Below are 22,061 nucleotides of genomic sequence, written 5' to 3' on the forward strand. Positions count from 1 at the left end.
TGAGACTAAAAGCGTTAGGAGGCTGGAAAGCACACAGAATGGTGCCCAGCACATGAATAAGTATTCATTGATGAATGGCAGCCAATATTTTATTCTCCGGTATTTGATGCCTGAGGTCATGTGATACCACTGACATAGCAGAGACAAAGAATGTTGAGTGGATTAAGGTATTAAGCGATTTTGACTCACCTATTTACAGGAAGGCTAGAGGACTCTAGACGTGTGTCACATTTGCATGGCTGTATCAGTTAGCTTTTGTTGCATAACAAACCATCCCAAAACTCTGTGGCTTAAAACAATGTTTATATTTGCCATGAACCTATAGGTCAGCTGGGGGATTCTACTGGTCCAGCATGGGCTCAACAGATTTGGGCTTGGCCCACGCAAGCATCTGAGATCAGCTGGCAGGGCTGATGGGGCTGGCTGGTCCAAGAGGACCTCACTTAGTTTTCTGGTGGTTGTCTGGCTGAAATGACAGTGGTGGCTGGACCATGTGTTCCTCATCCTCCGGGAGGACAGCCTGGTCCTTTTCATTTGGCAGCTCACAGGACTCCAAGAGGGAGAGCAGAAGCCGAGGCTCAGGCTCAGAACCCGTACGATGCCTCTTTCCGCTACACTCAGTCAAAGCAAGTCGCCAGGCTGTATCCACCTCTTGATAGGAGGAAGTATAGAGTAGGGCAAAATTTGGGTAAAGACTAGTGTAGAGAATTGCAGCTGTTTCTGCAACTGGCCCATGGTGAGAAGGTCAAAGGTCGCCTTGGGCAAGCTACTTACCCTCTCTAGGGTTCTCATCTGCAAGTTTGCTTTGTAGTGACAGTTATCATTTGTTGAGGGCTTATTGTGTACTCTATGCTTATGATCTCTTTCATCCTCAGACATACCTCACATAGCATGTATTATTACCCTCCTCGTACAGATGAGGAAGCTGAATGTCAGAGAAATTAAATAACTTAAACTACATCAGCTTCTGCAGCTGTCAGTCTGAAGCTGCAAGTCCAGGCTAGGCTGTCTGACCCCAGAGTATGTCTGGGCAACTCCTCGTTGTACAGAATCTCTTCTAGACATTTATGAAGCTCTAATCCTTGGTATATAGAGTTTAGCTTCCAAATTGTTGTCCTAATGCAGGCAAGCCTGGTCGCAGATCTGCTGGGGCCTTGGTGAGGGGAGGAAAACACAGGGGCCATCAGGGCCACTTAAGTGGGAGCTGGGCCTGGCTCTCCAGAGGCAGCCGAAGAGTCCAGAAGGCAGAGTTCCAAGGGGTCAGGCCACCATGGCTTGGTGTAGACAAGTGTTAATTTTCAGAGGAGACCAAATCAGCAGGGGTGGGGAGGGGGGTGCCTCGTGAAATGGGATGCCAGGAGGTATTGGTGTCATTTGTGGCAGGTTTGATAGGAGCATGCTATAGTTCTGGTCCCCTGACCAGGGTTAGGTGTGTGCTTATGGCTTAAACAAACAGATGAAGAGGTGGGAATGAGGATTTCAGCCTGACTAGCATTCACACACTCAAAAGATGTTTACCAAGCGCCTGCATGCACCAGGTGCTGTGCTGAGTCCAGAACAGTGGTCTAGGCAGGAGCACCAACTTGGCCCTCTAAAGGAGGTACTACAGAAACATAAGTGAGCCAACCCATGAAATGACTGCAAGCTGTCAAATGCAAATAAGAAATCGAGCTAGAGCATTGGGGTGTGTGTGTGGTAGGGAGGGAATACTTGTGAAAGGCAGATCAAGATGCCTCCTTGGGGAGGGGACAGTGAAGCTGAGACCCAGTGGACTGTCAGAGCCACGTGTGGTGAGGGAGGGACCATCCTGGCAGAGGGAAGAGGGTGAGATGGGGGAGGGCTGGGTCTGTCCTTCAAGGTGGAAGGAAGCCTCAGCGAGCAAAGAGTAGGAGGAAGCTGGACCTCGATTGTGCAGCGTCTTGAGCTTTGGGCCTTGGGCCTCGGGCAGGCATTTAGATTGTATTGTAAGTACAAGGGGAAGCCATTGCAGGGACTTAGGGTCGGGATGACACCTGTGATTTCTGTCTTGAGATCACTTCTGCTGCTGCGTGGAGAATGGATTACATGTTGGGTAAGAGTGAACACAGAGAGACCAGTTTTACATGACTGTCCTGTTCTGTATCCAAGTGGAAGGCACGAGGCCCTGGGTAGGGGAAGACAGAGAAGCCTACAGTGGGCACTGGGCAATGAATTAGGTACTACTGATAATAGCAAGAGATGCTACTTGATTATTTCTTAATGAAGCCTGAATTCCATAGCACAGGAGTTAAAGCTGCTCTTCTGTGCTGCTAGCAATGCTCTAATAACATCTTCTTGGAACATTATTCTATTAGTCTACTAGAGCTGCCATAACAATCGGTGGACCACAGACTGGACCAACAGAAATAAGTGAAACGGTACCAACTTATTTCTCGAAGTTCTGGAGGCTAGACGTCCCAGTTCAAGGTGTCAGCAGGGTTGTTTTTTTTCTCCTGAGACCTCTCTCTTTGACTTGCAGATGACTGCCTTCTCCCTGTGTCCTCATACGGTTTTTTCTGTGTGTTTATATGTGTGTGTATGTCCAAGATAACCTCATATTGCATTAGGGCCCACCCTAATGACCTCATTTTAACTTACTTCTTTAAGGACCTTATCTGCAAATACGATCACATTCTGAGATACTGGGGGTTAGGACTTCAGCATATAAATTTTGAGGGAACTCAATTCAGCCGAAACAATTACTATTTTTTTCTCTTCCCATAACGAAGTGTGGCTTAGAAAAACACTTTTTACTTTTTAGGAGTCTGTCTTATTTTCAAAATATTTAACTCTCAATAAAGGAGCAAAATTACAGGGCCTTTGCAGAGATTACATTCTCAAGACAGTGTGTATCTAGGTACAATCCATTATTTATGGATTGGGTTTGTGAGACTGACTCATTCATGTGCTTCTTGTTATAAGCCTGTTTAGTTTTGTTTTTTTTTTGAGACAGAGTTTCACTCTTGTTACCCAGGCTGGAGTGCAATGGCGCAATCTCGGCTCACCGCAACCTCCACCTCCTGGGTTCAGGCAATTCTCCTGCCTCAGCCTCCTGAGTAGCTGGGATAACAGGCATGCGCCACTATGTCCAGCTAATTTTTTGTATTTTTAGTAGAGACGGGGTTTCACCATGTTGACCAGGATGGTCTCGATCTCTTGACCTCGTGATCCACCCGCCTCGGCCTCCCAAAGTGCTGGGATTACAGGCGTGAGCCCCCGCGCCCGGCTGAGCCTGTTTAGCTTTATGGTGTCTTATTGCAGGACTATACTGGCTGCCTTCTGTAGGGCTCAGTTACCATGGTGACACCTGGCTTCATTGTATCCATATTTTCACTCTATTTCTGACCTGTTCATTTGCAGACAAACTGAGAATTTGGTTTCAGTCTATCGTCTTGGCTCCACGGCTCTAAAACTGCTGTGCATGCACAAACATGTTGTGTGAAAACCAACTTCCATGCAGTATATATCATAGTGGATTTATGAAGAAAAACCTGCCTATTGCCAGTGAGGAAATGATAGTAAATGCCATGCCTATTAACATCTTAACTCTTTTGTGGGAAAAACCCCCTTAAGTATCATATTCTTTGCCAAATTATTCCCTGCAGTCGGAGTGCTGAACAACCTGGCAAAGTCAGCACCTGAGGAATACTTCAAAGAAAACCATGTTTTGGAATATGCAACTGAAATTCCAACTTATTGGATAACAGTCCCTGTGATCAAGCTACCATGAAATACATCGAAGGTGTTCTAATGTAAACATGTCTTTAAAAATTTTTTTTGTTTTCTGTACTAGCTTTTATTCTTTTAAGATATTTAATCTACACCTGTTAATCCATTTCCTAACTGATTCAGCTGGGAAATGCTGATGGTTGGCATTTTTATTCTCTAGCTTAGCGGTTCTCAGCCAGGGGCCGTATTGGGCCCCTCGCCACCCAGGGGACTTTTGGCAACACCTGCAGACATTTTTGTTTTCATGACTTGGGGGATTGTTATTGGCTGTAGTAGGTAGGGGCCAGGGATGCTGCTAAACCACACACAATGCACGGGGCAACCCCCACAACAAAGATTTATTCAGCCCAAATGTCAGTAGTGCCAAGGATGAAAATAGTGCTCTAGTTTTTAATTTTTTTTTTTTTGAGATGGAGTTTTGCTCTTCTTGCCCAGGCTAGAGTGCAATGGCATGATCTCGGCTCACTGCAACCTCCGCCTCCCAGGTTCAAGTGATTCTCCTGCTTCAGCCTCCCGAGTAGCTGGGATTACAGGCATGTGCCACCACGCCTGGCTAATTTTGTGTTTTTAGTAGAGACAGGGTTTCTCCATGTTGGGCAGGCTGGTCTCGAACTCCCGATTTCAGGTGATCTACCCTCCTCGGCCTCCCAAAGTGCTGGGATTATAGCTGTGAGCCACCGTGCCTGGCCCTAATTTTTTTTTGAGTCAGGGATCTTGCTCTGTCGCCCGGGCTGGTATGCAGTGGTGCAATCATAGCTTACTGAATGGGGCTCAAGGGATCCTCTTGCCTTAGCCTCCCAAGTAGCTGGGACTACAGGTGTGCACTACCGTGCCTGCTCATTTATGTATGTATATATGTATGTATGTATGTATGTATGTATGTATTTTTAGAGATGGAGTCTTGCTGTGTTGCCCAGGCTGATCTTGAACTCCTGGCCTCAAGCAATCCTCCTGCATCAGTCTCCTGAGTCACTGGGTTTACAGGCAACAGCCACCACGCCCAGCTCTCTAGTTTCTTTATAAAGATAGACACATTTCTTATCAATCACTTTGAAGTTCTTGCCTCTCTACTATTATAAATTGCTCTTTTTTATATTTTCCAGGACAGATTTTTTAATATAAAATACAAGATGCTTATGAGAATTATTTTTGATTGCACAATGAATGTAGTCAACATGCGCAGTAAAAAAATGCACATGTGTTTTATTTTCAGGTTCATTGCTGAAAATACCTCTCTTGCAAAAATGAAACTTCAAGGGTGCTTAAATATCAGGAAAAGCTTGTTTGGCGAGAAAAGCATGCTGGTTGGAGAAGTTATGGAATTTTTAGCAGATTTGCTATGTTTTCCCCAGAGAGATAGTAAAAAGTAAGTTTTTATGAAATGTTTCAAGAAGTGTGTCTCCTGTCTCCCCACCAAAAGTGCCCCCACTAGTGGCAGGGAGGTCTGGGGTTACCCATCAGGGATAACTCTGGTAATACTTCTTTGGCTCCAGCCCTGCTCAGAAGCCTGGGGATTCACCGCACCTGAGAGTTCTTGTACTGGTCTACTTATCAGGATGCTGACCATAATGTAATCAAAAGGAGTTCTTGGGGCTGCGCATGGTGACTCACACCTGTAATCCCATCACTTTGGGAGGCTGAGGCTGGTGGATTATTTGAGGTCGGGAGTTTGGGGGCAGCCTGGCCAACATGCTGAAACCCCATTTTCAATAAAAATACAAAAATTAGCAGGGGATGGTGGTGCACACCTGTAATCCCAGCTACTTGGGAGGCTGGGGCAGGAGAATTGCTTGAACCTGGGAGGTGCAATTTGCAGTGAGCTCAGATTGCACCAGTGCTTTCCAGCCTGGGCGACGGAGTTTAAAAAAAAAAAAAAAAAGGAAAGGAGCTCTTGGCTCACACGTGGTGTGGAGGTTCTGGCAGTAGGGAAGGGACACAGGAGTACAGTGTGGTTGTGAGTGGTTCCCAGTGCCACTCACAGGCCTTGTGAGGAAGATGCTCTTACTCCTGGATCTCTATGCAGCCCTCAGCTGTGGCTGTTGTCTCTGGTACCACACCGTCCTGCTCTCTCTTCTCCAAGACCTAGGCCAGAGCCTGCAGTGCCTCAGGTCATGTTCACCAGCCACCCCTCCTTGCTCAGGGAGTCCTCTTGTTCTCCTGTGATGTGCGGGGTTCCCCTCGGCGCCTCACATAAGACATCTCAGTTTAAAGGACACTTGTAGGTGCTACCCTCCAGACCGACCAAATGTGAGCATCTGCCAGGGCTGACCGCTGCTTCTCTTGGGAGGTTGCTATGAGAGAAGGTTCTTTGTGAACCCACAGAGAGCCATGCACACGCTTGCTTCCATAGCAGATTGAGCTGCCTGAATGGTCAGGGATGCTCTAGGCTACATTCTGAAGTTGTGAGGTTTTGTGTTGGTAGCCCCTCTTTCCTCCCATCCCTGAGTTTGGTTCCTGGGATCGATGTTTGTCTCGGACTGAACACATCAGCCCCACCAGGGCCCAGGGCTTCAGCTGCTGTTCCATAAGGTGAGGGTTCCCTGATTCCTGGCTTGCTTTTCCATTTCCGTTTTCCACGTTCCTCCAAATCATTTTCCTCCCACCAAGCAGGTGACCTCTTGCTGCTTTTGCTTCCAGGAAGAATAGATATTGGTCGTCTCTAGCACTTGAGTGCAAATCGGTATTAACCCTTTCTAAAAGACATGTAAAGGGGAACTACATTTTAAAGAGTAGCCTGAGTAAGGGAGGGCCTAAGGGTGCAATAGCAGGTGCTATATAGTAGTGGTGAAATGGTGGGCTCTGGAGTCTGATTGCCTGAGTTCACATTTCATTTCTGCCACTTAGTAATGGTGAGAAGTTACTGTTCAGGGCAAGCACTTAACATCTTGGCATCTCATTCATTTCCTCCTTGGTAAAACGAAGGAAGTAACAGTATCTTCCTGGCAGGATCTTTGTGAGGATTAAGAGATCCTATATGTAAAGAGCTTAGCAGAAAACCTGGCACACACTGAAAGAGTTTGATAAATTGAGTCATTCGTATTTTATTATTTTACTCCCCAGCAGGTGTTTTTTGAGACACTTGACGCCACACACGCCTCCTCTTACTCATGTTAAGACCAGCACTGTGAGCAGAGAACAGGACTTCCTTTACAGAAGCAAAAATCTGGACCGTAGAACCGTTACCTTGTAAAAGAAAAGTCTAAACACTTAGCATACTGACTGAGTCATCTCTCCTGCCTGGCTGCTCCACGCCAAGTCATGAGCCACTGAGTGCTGCCTGGCTATTCCGCAAGGACAGCCTTGTCAACCGTACATGGATGGCTTCCTCCAGGCCTTACTGCCAATGGCCAACCTTTGGAAACAATGGAGAAGCCGGCCTTCGCCTTGTTGAAGGCTATCCTTAGGTTATCCAGCGTCTTTCACATTGGTTCAAACCAGGAGACATTTTGTTGTGGAACTTGGCTCACCTCTCAAGCACGCGTAGACCCTTTGCCCTGGTGGCCAGGGGCCCTTGAGACAGCACTCATGCACCACAGAAATGATCCATGGAATCCTGAGGGCCTTGTAGAAGGGGGCTGGGTAGAGCTGGACAAATGAAATCAAATTTAAAAATTAAAGTTAAGAAAGCAGATCAGAGAAGAGTGAACAAAATGTTTTAAGAGGAACAGTGACAGATTCTCAGTGAAATGACTGTCATCTACTTTCCCCAGCCATTTGGCCATCCATCTGTAGTTCACCTGTGGTCAGTATCCTCGGCACAGTCCCCTTATAGAATGGCAGCTGAGGCCCTCGGCCCTGGTGGGGCTGATGTGGTCAATCTGAGATGAGCATAGAGCCCTTACCAGCTCCACTTCTTCTCCTCTTACAAAAGTCACCAGAAACAACCCAAAAATGTCCTCTGCACTTTTGACCTTGTTGGCCCTCTCCTCCCAAGCATTTGAACCTGTACTCTCCTGGGTGATCAAGCCGGCTTAGCTTCTTTTGTGGGTTCCTTTTCTTTCCCTGCCTCTTGCCCAAACATCAGCATCCTCTTGAGCTCGGTTCCTGGGCTCTATTCTTGTCTCAGACTGAGCACTTTGGCCCTATCAGGGCCCAGGGCTTTAGCTGCCATTCCGTAAGGTGAGTGGTCTTTGTCTCCGTCTCCTTCTCAGGCCTCTGTCATCATCAGCAGCAGCCATGTGCTTCCATCTGTTTACTGGACATGTCACTTGGGTATTCCACTGGCACTCCAGAGTCAATGTGCTCTAGACTGCACACATCCACCCCTTACCCCCGACTTGGTTCTCCTTCTCCCATCTCACTTGGTGCAGACACCATGGCATCATCTTAACGATACATCTTAGCAGTGTTTATCATCAGTCACTGTGCTGACACAGTGCACACATTTTCTCATTTAATCCCCATAACAACTCTGTTATCTGTATTTTTTTTTTTTTGACACAGGGTCTTGCTGTCTCACCCAGGTGGGAGTGTGGTGGTGTGATCATAGCTCACTGCAGCCTTGAACTCCTGGCCTCAAGTGATCCTCCCACCTCAGCCTCCCAAAGTGTTGGGATTACAGGCATGGGCCACTGTGCCCGGCCTATTATTCCCGATTGGGAAAGCTGAGGCTTAGGAGGCTTAGGAGGCTGAGATGCTTGCTACCCAGCTCTTAGGTGGCGGGGCCAGGGTTAGTACCTGGGAAGTCTGATTGAAGAGCCCCTGTGCCTGACCACTGTGGCCCACCACCACATCTGCCTGACTTGAGAGCTTGAGCTCTTAACCACATCACTCTCTGCATGTATAGCAGCCCCCAGCACGCCCAGTGTCAGCACCACCACATCCAGTGCAACACCACGCCCTAGCAAGTCTCCCGTCACACCTGTGGCCCCTGCGTCAGCTCAGACCTTCATTGATCTTCTTCCTCCAGCCTAACTGGTCTCCCTGTCTATGGCCTCACCTGCTTCTGTTTATCCTCCACACTTCTGCCGAGGCAGACTCTAAAATGTGCTTTTGATCATGTCAGGCTCTTAATGAAAACTCTTCACTGTTAATGTCCAAAATCCTTAGGTTTGCACTCAAGGTCCTTCATGGGTGGACCCTTGCTTCACTCTCCAGCCTCACCTCTACCTCAAAGAAATTCTCAGATGGTAAGGGTTAGTCGTACTCACCTCTGCTTCCCAGTCCTAGTACCGGGATTCAGTAAATGTTTGTTGAATGAATGAGCGAGTACATGGCAACCATCTTTGATGCAAACTTTAATTACATTTCTCTTTTCTAGATCCCAAAGGAAGCAAATACTTAAATATTATAAACAAGTGATAAAAATAAAGGAAAATGCAGAAACTCTGGCCAAGTCCTCACTCATCAGGAAGCAGCTGAGTGTCAGCCTCAGCGATACATTATATAAATTAGGTAATTGTACCCATCTATTTCTGTTCTAAGCAGGTGACTTTTCCCTTTGTTTCACCTGCATACTTTGCTTATTTTTAAAACAGCTCCATTTTTGAACCAAGCAACTCCTGTTTCACAAATCTTAAACTTTTTTGTTACCTGCTTACGTTCTCCTAGTAGGAAAGATATCTCTTAAAATTGTTTCCATGGCTCACGCCTGTAATCCCAGCACTTTGGGAGGCTGAGGCAGGTGGATCACGAGGTCAGGAGATTGAGACCATCCTGGCCAACATGGTGAAACTCCATCTCTACTAAAAGTAGAAAAATTAGCTGGGCATGGTAGTAAGTGCCTGTAATCCCAGCTACTCGGGAGGCTGAGGCAGGAGAATAGCTTGGACCAGGGAGTTGGAGGTTGCGGTGAGCCAAGATCGTGCCACTGCACTCCAGCCTGGTGACAGCAAGACTCTGTCTCAAAAAAAAAAATTGTTTCCATCCCATTTCTCATTCTTTTGTAGACTGAGCTCCATGCTTGACCACATGGCACCCCCCACCGTCAGTGTAGGTTCCTACCTTTCTTCCACCTCTGTTCTAAGATATTGTTTCTACTGTATATGAATAACTTTCCATGCCTTTTCATCTGTGATGCTAAAGTAACATGTGACCAGAAATAACAAGATGGTTTTTCACAAGGGCCCACTCTTGATTTTAGCTATAAGACAGACATAGGTCTCAGCTGTGCGCAGTGGCTCATGCCTATAATTCCAGCACTTTGGGAGGCCGAGGTGGGAAGATCACTTGAAGCCAGGAGTTCAAGACCAGCCTGGCCAATATGGTGAAACCTTGTATCTACTAAAAATACAAAAATTAGCTGGGCGTAGTGGTGTGTGCTTGTAGTCCCAGCTACTCAGGAGGCTGAGGCATGAGAATTGCCTGAACACGGGAGGCAGAGGCTGCAGTGAGCTGAGATACCACCACTGCATACCAACCTGAGCAAAAGAGCAAGACTCTGTCTCAAAAAAAAAAAAAAAAAAAGGACACAGGTCTCAGTTCCTTAAACCTAGCTCAGATGTTTGAAGGCACTTTCTAATTAAAGATAAAAATTAAAAACTTCAGCTGGGCATGATGCTGTGCTCCTATAGTCTCAGCTACTTGGAAGGCTGAAGTGGGAGTATCTCTTGAGCCCAGGAGACCCAAGGTACAGTGAGCTATGATGGCACTACTGTACCCCAGCCTGAGAGAAGAGCAAGACCCCATCTTTAAAAAAATAAAAATACAAACTTAGAATGAGATAAAAGTTAAAAATTGAAATAAAAAGTTTGTCCTTCAGTCTTACTAAGGGGGTAGCAGTTGTGTCCCTTCATTCCTCGTGCTTGTGACTGTTTTGTTCCTCTTTATGGGAGGAGTTCCAATTCTTTTTTTTTCTTTCTTTCTTTTCTGTTTTTGAGACGGAGTTTTGTTCTTGTTGCCCATGCTGGAGTGCAATGGTGCGATCTCGGCTCACTGCAACCTCTGCCTCCTGGGTTCAAGCGATTCTCCTGCTTCCACCTCCCGAGTATCTGGGACTACAGGTGCCTGCCACCATGCCTGGCTAATTTTTTTGTATTTTTAGTAGAGATGGGCTTTCACCATGTTGGCCAGGCTGGTCTCAAATTCCTGACCTCAGGTGATCTGCCTGCCTTGGCCTCCCAAAGTGCTGGGATTACAGGAGTGAACCACTGCGCCTAGCCCAATTCTTTTCTTGAGTTTCTTTGACCAAAATGTTACCTGTGGTTTATGGTGACTATTGAGTTTCCTCTTCGTTGGTACTAGCTCAGTTAAGTGGGATTTACTTACTTATTGATGGCAGTCTTCCAGAGTCACTCTTGAAGAGCTCCTCAGAGGGCTGAAGGCCCTGCTCGCCAGGCCTTGCTGTTCCTAGGGACCTTATCTCTTACTGCCTTGGTGCCCATTTGGTCCAGTAACCTATTAGCCTGCTCTGCCAATGGTGTCCACTCAGGAGAGTCTATCTTTTGCCTGGAGTGTTGCCGCCAAACTTGGAAATTGAGGGGAATGGAGAGTTGTATTGGAGGCTGCAAACCGTGCTTGGACAGGAAGCTGGAGACAGGCCACACACAGCTGGAAGGGCGCAGGTAGGGCAGGAAAGGGCGTGAGCCCCACATGGCAGAGCTTCTCAACCTCTGTTCCTAGAATGAGTGGATCACCAGTGTGTCAAATCGAGACCTCTCAGCCCTTGGGCAGGTGGGCAGGGGTAGAGCTCCGAGACTGGTCATCTCCAGCCTCGTGTAGCTTTGTCTATTTTAGTAGGCTGTACACGAGATCTCATTTTCTGTAGGTGCCGTACTTGAGAAAATTTAAAACACTCTCAGGGGTCCTGATGTCTCATTGCCACAGGGAGTTTTATCTGTACTTCAACCGAAACAAGTGATTTTCAACCAGGGGTGATTTTGCCCCGCAGGACAAAAGTCTGGAGGAGTTCTTGGTTGTCATGACTGGAGCTGGTGGGGGTGGGGGTTGGGGAGATGGGAGTGCTACTGTCATTTAGTGGGTAGAGGCCTGGGATGCGACTGAACTTTTTGCCATGCCCAGGAAAGCCCCTCACAACAAAAAATTCTCCAGCATCAACTGTCAGTAGTGCTGAGGTTGAGAAAACCTGACCGAAGCCAGTGGCTTTCCCCAGCGTGTGTGCTTATCATCTAAACACAATTGCTTTCAGTGTAATCACTTGCTGAGGAGGAAGAAGGCTTTAAATACCTACTATCTGTAGGGAAAGAATATATTCAATGTGTAGATTTGGGAATGTGTGTATGTTCATTTTTTTCCACTAAGACTCTCTAGGCTGAAGCAGTTTTACAAACAGAAAATACAGATACAAATCTAGAGAAAGTTTATGGACAATGAACTAGTATATTTAATCTGGTTGTTTCATGTAATATTCTGTTATGTAACAGTTTTCGTGTCTGGTCTATGAGGGAAGGATAATATATTCATGTACTTTCACATATGAAGGCATCTGTAATAGTAGCAATTGCAGTGTTTTTTCAATGACTTCTTAAATAAGTCTACATTTCAATTTTGCAGTAAATATTCAAGGTGGTTATGACCAAGTGTTTTTATGTGAGGAGTCATCTCTTGCCACTATCTCCTGCTGTTGATTGAAGTTGATTCCTTTAATATAAGGTCCACTTCCGGCTCACAGGAACATTGTGGATGGTTAATCCAACTGCTAATGTGAGATTTGTGTGCTGTTGTTTCAGTCGGTGGTGGTGAGAGCAGACCAATATCTTTGGTACACAAAGACAAGTGTGGAGGGAGGGAGAGTAGTCTGTTTATGGAGACCTCTGAACCAGCTGTCCTTCAACATGTAACAGGTATTTTTAGTTTTCCTACCTTTAATGGAAATTTTCTATCTAAATGGAAACGTGCCTGAGTGGACTCCATAAAATAAGAAGTAAGCCAGAACTGCATATTGCTGGGACTCCTCACCATGAATCATTTTTAAAGATGTCTTAGGCCCTCTGCAGTAAAAGTGTTACCAAACATTAGTCCTCAAAGCAGTTCACTCTGAGGTCAACAGCTATGTATTTTTCATGGGAGTTGGATTATTTTATACTATATATAATATATTGTGCATGTATAATTATGTATACTATGGTATACATATAATTACACTGCATTATTCAGCAAGCCTTTGGATACTTTATACATTGTAATGCATACCAGAATGATATGGTGGTATTATCTTACCCAACTAGTTTGTTGATCTGGGATGGTTTGGGAGAATTATTACCCTATAAAGAAAAACAATTCAGCTGGGTACGCTGGCTCACACCAGTAATTCCAGCACTTTGGGAGGCCCAGGTGGGAGAATTGCTTGAGCCCAGGAGTTGAGACCAGCCTCGGAGCAACATGGCAAAACTCCATCCCTGCAACAAATACAAAACATTAGCCGGGCATGGTGGCTCGCACCTGTGGTCCTAGACACTCAGGAGGCTAAGATGGGAGGATCGCTTGAGCTAGGGAGGTCAAGGCTGCAGTGAGCCAAGATCCTGCCTTTGCACTTCAGCCTGGGTGACAGAGTGAGATCCTATTTCAAAAAAAGAAAAAAAGAAAAAGAAAAAGGAAAACAATCTATTCCCCTGACCCCCACCACCCACTTGATGTACACAGCATGAAGCCACCCACATGAAGGCAACTGAAATCATTGCTTGCATCTACCTTCATGAGTTTGGATTGTGGCTCATATACAAAACTATTAATATTTGTTTCCTTTGTCTGCAGCTTGTCTCCATTGTGGGGCAGATCCTTGGGTGCTTTGCAGGGGAGCTACCCATCACTTTGAAGTGGTCCCTTAGGTTATCCCATGTGGCTTTTTTTTTTTTTTTGAGATGAAGTTTTGCTCTTGTGTCCCAAGCTGGAGTACAATGGTGTGATTCCATCTCACTGCAACCTCCACCTCCTGGGTTCAAGCAATTCTCCTGACTCAGCCTCCCGAGTAGCTGGGATTACAGGCACCCGCCACCAAGCCTGGCTAAATTTTGTTTTTTTTTTTTTTTTTTTTTTTTAGTAGAGACGGGGTTTCACCATGTTGGCCAGGCTGGTCTTGAACTCCTGACCTCAGGTGATCCACCCACCTCAGCCTCCCAAAGAGCTGGGATTACAGGCGCGAGCCGCTGCACCCAGCCCAATGTGACTTTTGTGAATGTCATATGGCCCGTATTTTAATTCGTCCCAAACATACCTTCTGAATTTGGTAAAAATCTGTCTTGGTCTTTTCTGTGTACGGTAACAGATAAAGAGACAAATAGATGGACACTAGGTTGCCCATGCTCAAAGGACTGTACTAAGTGCTCTGCAGGAGACAAAAACCAAAGAAGTTAACTTCTGTCTTCAACTTCAAGCAACTTATTTTTGTTATTGTTGTTAGGTGGCAATATAAACCTATAACATAAAACTTAACATATTAAAGATTTAAAGCATAGCCTGATTGGAGGGGATTGAACTGGATTTTGGTTTTAGCTTGGCCATAATCAGCTCTGTGACCTGCAGCAAGTCACAGTGCCTCTGGTCCAGGTCTGTTTCTGGGCTCTGTCTGTAAAAAAGGGTGTTGCATTCATTAATGTCCTTCACAGAGTTAATAATCCATGCCTAAATATAAAGGAAGGCAGCGATCAGTAGCAAGAGGATGTTCAAGGAAAACCTCTTGCAGAGGACCCTTAAAGAAGTGGAGGGCACAGACTGTCAGAGAAAGGGGGCACTTGTAGGTGGGAGAACTGCAGGAACAAAGGTAGGAATAAATAAGATGTGAAGGGGACCAATTGAGAGCCGTTGGGAGGGGCTATGAGGAAGCATTGCGACAGAGGTGGTGTGCGGACTGGGATATGAACAAGAAAAATAGGCAGTGGTGGGAGAGTTGCAGCAGTGTGCTGATGTGAAGGAAATTCTCTCCTGTAGGGAAGTAGAGACTTTAGACTGAGGAAGACTTGGGAGCCAGTGGTCTTCTAATGGGCTCGTTCTATTTAGGACGTTGTTTTGGAAACTCTTGAAAATTATTTAAAGTTCATCAAGGCTGTCTAAAGTCTGTCTACAAATGTGCAGTGAAGAATTTCCTGTCCGTCTTATGTAATTTAACCCCCGTTCTTATCACCCTCTAAGGCACTAAAGTAAATAGCATAGGTGGAACACACTTCATCCAAAAGTCCAAATCCCAAAACTTTTGGAGTGCTGACATGATGCACAAAGGAAACGCTCATTGGAGCATTTCAGATTTTGGAGTTCTGGGATTAGGCATGCTCCGCTGGTAAGCATGATGCAGATATTACAAAATCTAAAAAAATCAGAAATCTGCAACACTTCTGGTCCCAAGCATTTTGGATAAGGGATACTCAACCCGGACTTTACTACCGGAAATTATATATGTAACTGTTCATTATAATCTCTTGCTAAAAAGAAGAGATGTGATCTGTTTTCTCCACCATTGTATACCTTGCTCTTAGGACAGTTGCTGGCATTTAGTAGGTACTCAATAAACACTTGCCGAGTGAATGAATGTATGATGGAGGAAATGCCTTAGCTAATTCAGATTTACCCTCCCACTTTAGAAGTGCAAGTATTGATTATTAAAGGCATTGAATGTTAATTACTTATATCATTATCATCATTCATTTATTAATTATAACATTTACTGCACCCATTAAGTGACAGTCTCTATGTTAGTTCTTGGGAGTATAACAATGAACAGGACCCATAGAGATCAACAGTGCCTTCCCTGAGCTCACACTGGGGGAGAAGACTGTCAGACAACTTAAATACACGATTTAGCTGCAACTGTGGAAAGTGTTACCATGGAGACAACAGGTAGACAACTAAATACACAATGGCTTAACTACAATTGGGGGAAGTGCTATCATGGGAAAATACAAGTACTAACAGGTGACCTCGATCTGTCAGATGGAGGGGCGTGGGTTGGGGATGCATCTCAGGAAGTGATGCTGAAATTGGATCTGCAGGATGAGAGGTGGCTCACTAGTAGTGGGGGAGAGGGAGGAGAAGAGTCACCCAGGCAGGAGGAACAGAATTTTTGAGGCTGGGAGGAGTTACGAGGGCCTGGAGTGCAGAGAACAGTGTAGGGAAGGAAGTGCCTGAGGAGGATGTTAGAGAGGTGTGGGGAGCGGGGCCGTAGGCCTCTCAGGCTCAGTCAGACATCTGGGGTGTTACCATAAGAGCAACTGAAAGCCAGTACAGGATTTTTGCAAAGTAAGTAAGTGTGAGGAACCCAGAGCTTGTCCTCTGGCATAATCTTCACAAGAGGTTTCTAATATCATATTCTGAGATCATTGTCATGAATCCAGAATCCATGAAAGAGCACAAAGGATGTGTTTGTGACACTCATTTTCCCTTCCTCTCTGAGGTACATATTTAACCTTTCAAACAGACTGAACTCCTGAGGGCAGGGGCCTCATCATGTATTCTTTGTATCTTCAAAACATCAGAAACAGCACTAGCTGTAGTAGATGGGTGCTCTGTCACCGTAGGAAGGCTGAGAAGTGGATAAACAGGTTCTTTCTGGGTAATGTGTCTTGGGTTATCCAACAGAAATGATGGCTCTGCTCCAGGCTAACAGTATTGGAAGAAACAACCCCATTGTACTTTTATCTGTTGAAAACAATTATCTTGAGTTGACTTTTCGGATTTCATTTTAGAGTTAAGATTAATGATAATAATTGCTAGCTTGAATGTCTTGACACCTTTCTTGATCTTTTATTATTTTACCTTTTTTTGTTTTTGAGAAAATCTCTGTCACATAGGCTGGAGTGCAGTGGCATGAGCATATCTCACTGTCATCTCAAACTTCAGGCTCAGGCGATCCTCTGGTCTCAGCCTCCCAAGTAACCAGGACTATAGGCACCACTATGCCTGGCTATTTAAAAAAAATTTTTTTGTAGAAATGAGGTCTCAGTATGTGACCAGGCTGTCTTATTACATTTGATCAATGTGTATAATACAGTGCAATCTTCCAAGGAGTATGAAAATAGTGGGTTTCCAGCAATTTTTGATAATTAAGATTTTAATTATAAAATCACATTTTTATATATGAGATTATAGTAAGCACATATTAAAATGACAGTTTTGTGAGAGGGTGGCAAATCCAGTTTCAAGTACAAATGTTAACCTAATAAGACTGTTAATTCTAGAGATTTTAGTAGGAACCTTAACTATGAAATGAAGGTTTTTGTGATTAATGTTCCAAGCTATCTCTGACACAGGGCAATCCTATTGCTCTCCTTTGATGAATGTTTTGCCGATCGAGACACCATATAAGTGGGAGAAAAGAACAGAACTGTGGCTTTTTCATGTCGCATTATATCAAGCTGAGTGCCCTGTACTGAACTATTTGTTTTGAATGAAGTATGTTAGATGAACAATTATGTTACTTTTCTCTCCCTGGGATTCTTTTAAAAAGAAATGCCAACCGTCTTAGTCAAATTTAGAAGGAAGAAATTAAACAGAGGCTCTAGTGTCTTGTGGATGACTCTCAGCCCCCCTGAGAGTCAGTCCCTTCTCTTTGTTTCATTTTAAAATTCCCAGCTCAGCCAGAACCCTCTTCTGCATAGCAGTTGGTTTCTTAATCCAAAAGTCAGATAAATGATACAGATAAACCTTACATTGTAATTTTAACTTAAATATTAATTCATTATTTCTCCAGATTTTTATATATATATATATATATATATATATATTTTTTTTTTTTGAGACAGAATCTTGCTCTGTTGCCAGACTGAAGTGCAGTGGTGTGATCTCAGTTCACTGCAATCTCCACCTCCTGGGTTCAAGCAATTCTCCTGCCTCAGCCTCCTGATAGCTGGGATTACAGGCATGCACCACCATACCTGGCTAATTTTTGTATTTTTAGTAGAGACGGGGTTTTACCTCGTTGGCTAGGCTGATCTCGAACTCCTGACCTCATGATCCACCCGCCTCGGCCTCTGAAGTGCTGGTGTTACAGGCGGAAGGCACCGTGCCCAGCCTTAAAATGTGTAATTAAGATCTCTCTCTCTCTTTAATGGGTCCTCTGACTGGAATTAGGTGCCATATTCTCAAAATGTATCACCCTCAATTTCTAGTTTTGGTCTCTGAAGAGTGAGAACAATTGTGATGCAGTCTTTGTGCAGTATCCTTCTAAGTTGCTGCATTTTCCCCCCTCAATCTTTTGCAGCTGTCTTGTCCACTCATAATTTGGACTTATTTTTCTTAGTAGCTCATGGTATTAAGGCTTTCCCAAGAATTCAGTCTGGTTTTCAGAGGAAACAACTTTTTTTAAATTTCATACTCGTATCTTATTTGTTAGTCTGTATTGTACTCAATTACCTAATTAGACTGACATACTCAATTGACTTTGGGGTATGCTAGAACCCAATTCTTGGGAACAGAAGTATGCCAGCAAAGTAGAGATGAACCTGCTAGCTGCAGGCATTTAGTATTCCCTGGATATTGAGGAATATGTTTTTTTGGGTTTTTTTTTTTTTTTTTTTTTTTTTTTTGAGACGGAGTCTCACTCTGTCACCCAGGCTGGAATGCAGTGGTGTGATCTCAGCTCACTGCAACCTTTGCCTTCTGGATTCAAGTGATTCTCCTGCCTCAGCCTCCTGAGTAGCTGGGACTACAGGCACGTGCCATCATACCTGGCTAATTTTTGTATTTTTAGTAGAGATGGGGTTTCACTGTGTAAGCTAGCCAGGATGGCCTTGATCTCCTGACCTTGTGATCCTCCTGCCTCAGTCTCCCAAAGTGCTGGGATTATAGGTGTGAGCCACTGTGCCTGGCCAGGGAGTATGTTTTATAGAAAAAACGGAGAGCCATGGTTAATCCAGCAAGCCAGTTTATGTGTGTTAACAGAGCTTACTTTTTATTTGTGTAGGCTTAATCATTTTTAATAGTTTATACATTTGTAAACCCTATTGACTGAAAAAAAAATGTTAAGTAGGCCTCATAAACTTAGAAAACTTTTAAACCTGGAAAGGACTCTAGAGGTCCCTGAACTAAGGGAATAGCAGATACATCACATGACTCGCCCCAGTACCTTTGATCAGAGAATCCTATGGATTAGATATTATAATCATCGAGGCTCACAAAGACCAGGCACAGCTAGTAAGTAGAGTTAAGACTTGGCATCCATTTCTCTGACCCCAAGTCCCAAGCCCTTCCTGCTGTTTGTGAATTCTAGGAGTTTGTGGTCTTGTTGGGGTGACAAGCACATGAAGAGAAGTGCAATCCAATGTGTTATGTACTGTGAAAGACATTGGAGAGTGCCGGGCGCAGTGGCTCATGCCTGTAATCTCAGCACTTTGGGAGGCTGAGGCGGGTGGATCACTTGAGGTCAGGACTTCGAGACCAGCCTGACCCACATGGAGAAACCCCAACTCTACTAAAAAATACAAAATTAGCCAGGCGTGGTGGCACAGGCCTGTAATCCCAGCTATTCGGGAGGCTGAGGCAGGAGAATCTCTTGAACCCAGGAGGTGGAGATAGCGGTGAGCTGAGATTGTGCCATTGGACTCCAGACTGGGCAACAAGAGTGAAACTCCATCTCAAAAAAAAAAAAAAAAAAAAAAAAAAGACATTGGAGAGGGCACAGGGAAGCACAGAAAAGAGGCAAGAAGGAAGACTTTCCAGAGACAGTGGGTTGGGCCGTGAGTTCTGACAGATGCCTGGTGAAGAAGTGCACGAGGAGAACTTTAGGTAAGAAGAATCAGCATGAACAATGTCAAGGAAGGGAGAGGTTGAGTGGTTTGAAACTCTGGAATGGGTAGAGTTGGGGAGTGATGCTGGAGGAATAGCAAGGTTTACCATGCTCAAGGGCTTGGCAGGGAAGCTGCTGTAGGATTTCCAGCACTCAGGGCATGAGTAAGTTTGTGTTTAGGATATAACAATCTTGTGACCAAATGGAGCATGGAGTTGGTAAACAAAGAGAGGGTGGTAGAAACAGAGAGAAAGTGTCAGATTTGAGATTTAGTAGGTAAATCCAACAGGCTCAGTGCTTGATTGGATGTGGGAAGTGAGAGAAAGCCAAAAGCATTTCCCAGTTTACGACTATATCACAGGTCTGTGCACCTGGGAGCATGATGCTGTTGGCATTGCAAGAGAGGGAGCATAGTTTGGTAGGGTGGGGTGGGAGCCACAGTGAGCTAATCTGGGGCATGCTGAGTTTGAATTTCCTATCCAAGTCGAGACATTCAGTGGGCAATAGGACATACGAGTTTGGTGCTTAAGAGCTTGAAGACTGAGCCAGAGAAAACATTTGGAAGTCCTTAGTGTACGCTTGCTGGGTCAACTCAGTAGAATGGTTGAAAGAAGCAAGAAGAATGTTAAGACAAAACAATGGCAAGAAATAGAACTTGGAAGAATCCCAGTATTTAAGGGGTGAGAAGAGGAAAGGGCTCCGGAGGCAGGCCGAGGAGCAGTAAAATCACTGAAGCCAAGAGAGGAGAGTGTTGAGAACTGAACACCAGATTGAGAACTGTGTTTAACAACACAGAGGTCACAGGGGTTGTTACATTTTGGTGGTAGAGACAGAAGCCTGTTTGAGAGAGAACAATCTGGCTGGGTGCGGTGGCCCAAGCCTGTAATCCTAGCACTTTGGGAGGCCGAGGTGGGTGGATCACAAGGTCAAGAGATCGAGATCATCCTGGCCAACATGGTGAAACCCCATCTCTACTAAAAATACAGAAATTAGCTGGGTGTGGTGGTGGGTGCCTGTAATCCTGGCTACTTCAGAGTTTGAGGCAGGAGAATTGCTTGAACCTGGGAGGCGGTTGCAGTAAGCCAAGATTGTGCCACTGCACTCCAGCCTGGTGACAGAGCAAGACTCCATCTCAAGAGACAAGAGAGAACAATCCGTTCCTTCTGCTTAAACATGGGGCTTCTGCACAGGCTCATCCCCTTCAATTGGTGAAGTGAATTCATGCAGAACTAGGGGAAGACAACAGAGGGCGCTACTTAAGAGGCCCCCTTAACCTCTTTTATTATTTTCTTTGGAGCAGAAATTGAGGGTCCATGGAGACATCCAATTGCAACCTTTTACTTTTTTTGGTACAATGATATACAACTTTCTCCCTAACCTGTTTATAGATACACACGTTTATGGAAAGAGTAAGCAAACACTTCTAGGTTAAGTTCATAGTTAGAAAAAAAAGAATGAACAAACATACTTAGTTTCTCAAACTTAAAGATTTCTGACAAAGAAACTTTAGACACAGCATAATTATCAAACAAAATTAAACTTTCAACAAAGAGCCTTTCGATACTGCCAAGCTTTCCTTCCTCTTTACAATTGCAGCTCATCTTCTAGAATCTAGACAGAGACTATGGGTGTGATTGTCCTCACTTCTTAACCCCATTCACTCCCAGCACAGAGTAACTCAGTGGATGCTGTCCCGTAATAATGAACTACCTGTCCCAGGGGTAGTTCATTCACTGAGTTACCCATTCAGGGAAACTTCCTGAGACCTCTGTCAACACTGGAGAGATTTCACTGTCACCTGGAGACAATTGCCTGGATTGTTGCCGTGGACCCAGGAGAAAGTCAACATCTCTCACACTGGACTGGCATTGCAAAAATCCGCCTGTTAGGTGACAGCAAATATTATATGAAGCAAGAGGAGGAACAGGACTTAATTTTAATTTCAGGAGAATAAAAATTAGGAAAAATTGTGCTTTAGAAGGTGCTCAATAGGACAGAGGACTATCTTTGGATGAAATATCTTTTGTTTTTCTAAGGGAATAATAAATATTCCACCATCTTTTTAATGTTAAGCACTGAAAATCAAGTGGCTAGACTAGGAAAACTTACTACTTAAAATCTGAGAACAGACTTTTCAGGGTGTTCATGGGACCTTCCCTCAATCCCCACTCCCAATTCATACTCCACTGGAAATAAAATGGATGTGGCTCCGTCTAGAAGTACAACATAGAAAAGGTATGGAAAAATCTTCCCTGGAACCAAGAAAACAGGAAGAATAGTGTTCTCTTTTCTCACTTCTAGAAGTTATGGTCCTGGATCGTAAGGACCTGAGTTGGAATCCCAGTTCTGCTGTCTTCTGGACTTGTGGACATAACTTCTCTGAGTCTCAATTTTCTTAGCAATCAAGAGGTTGTAACATAGCCTACCTATAGGGTAATTGTGAAGATTTAATGAGATAATATATGCCAAACATCCAATAGAGTACAAAATTAAATGTTAGGTTCCCTCCGCATCCAGGGCAAAGGTTTGAGTGGGAAGAGGTTCAGTGACATCTCTCCAATTTAAATTCACCCATTCTGTTTTTTTCTCTTCCCTGGGTTGGAAGAACTGACCAGGTTGATCCAACTGGTACCAGCTCCAAGAAAAAGGGGGTAAACTGGTGGTGGGGGTGAGGCAAGAATATCTTTTGCTTGCTGCCTGAGTC

At 44.7% G+C, this 22,061-nt stretch overlaps 1 protein-coding gene across 1 annotated transcript in view; it reads left to right on the plus strand.

The window, feature by feature from the left end:
* LOC105728857 (putative tetratricopeptide repeat protein 41) overlaps positions 1-22,061 on the plus strand; it is a 75,956-nt gene that overhangs the window by 50,279 nt on the left and 3,616 nt on the right. Inside the window, 4 exon segments of the mRNA XM_064379497.1 lie at positions 3,624-3,701; positions 3,704-3,770; positions 4,961-5,113; positions 9,008-9,141. Of these exon segments, the coding sequence (XP_064235567.1) occupies positions 3,624-3,701; positions 3,704-3,770; positions 4,961-5,113; positions 9,008-9,141 (432 nt within the window).

Source organism: Aotus nancymaae, unplaced genomic scaffold (assembly GCF_030222135.1).
Source record: "Aotus nancymaae isolate 86718 unplaced genomic scaffold, 86718_ANA_hifiasm-v0.15.2.pri h1tg000021l, whole genome shotgun sequence".
Classification (NCBI taxonomy): Eukaryota; Metazoa; Chordata; class Mammalia; order Primates; family Aotidae; genus Aotus; species Aotus nancymaae.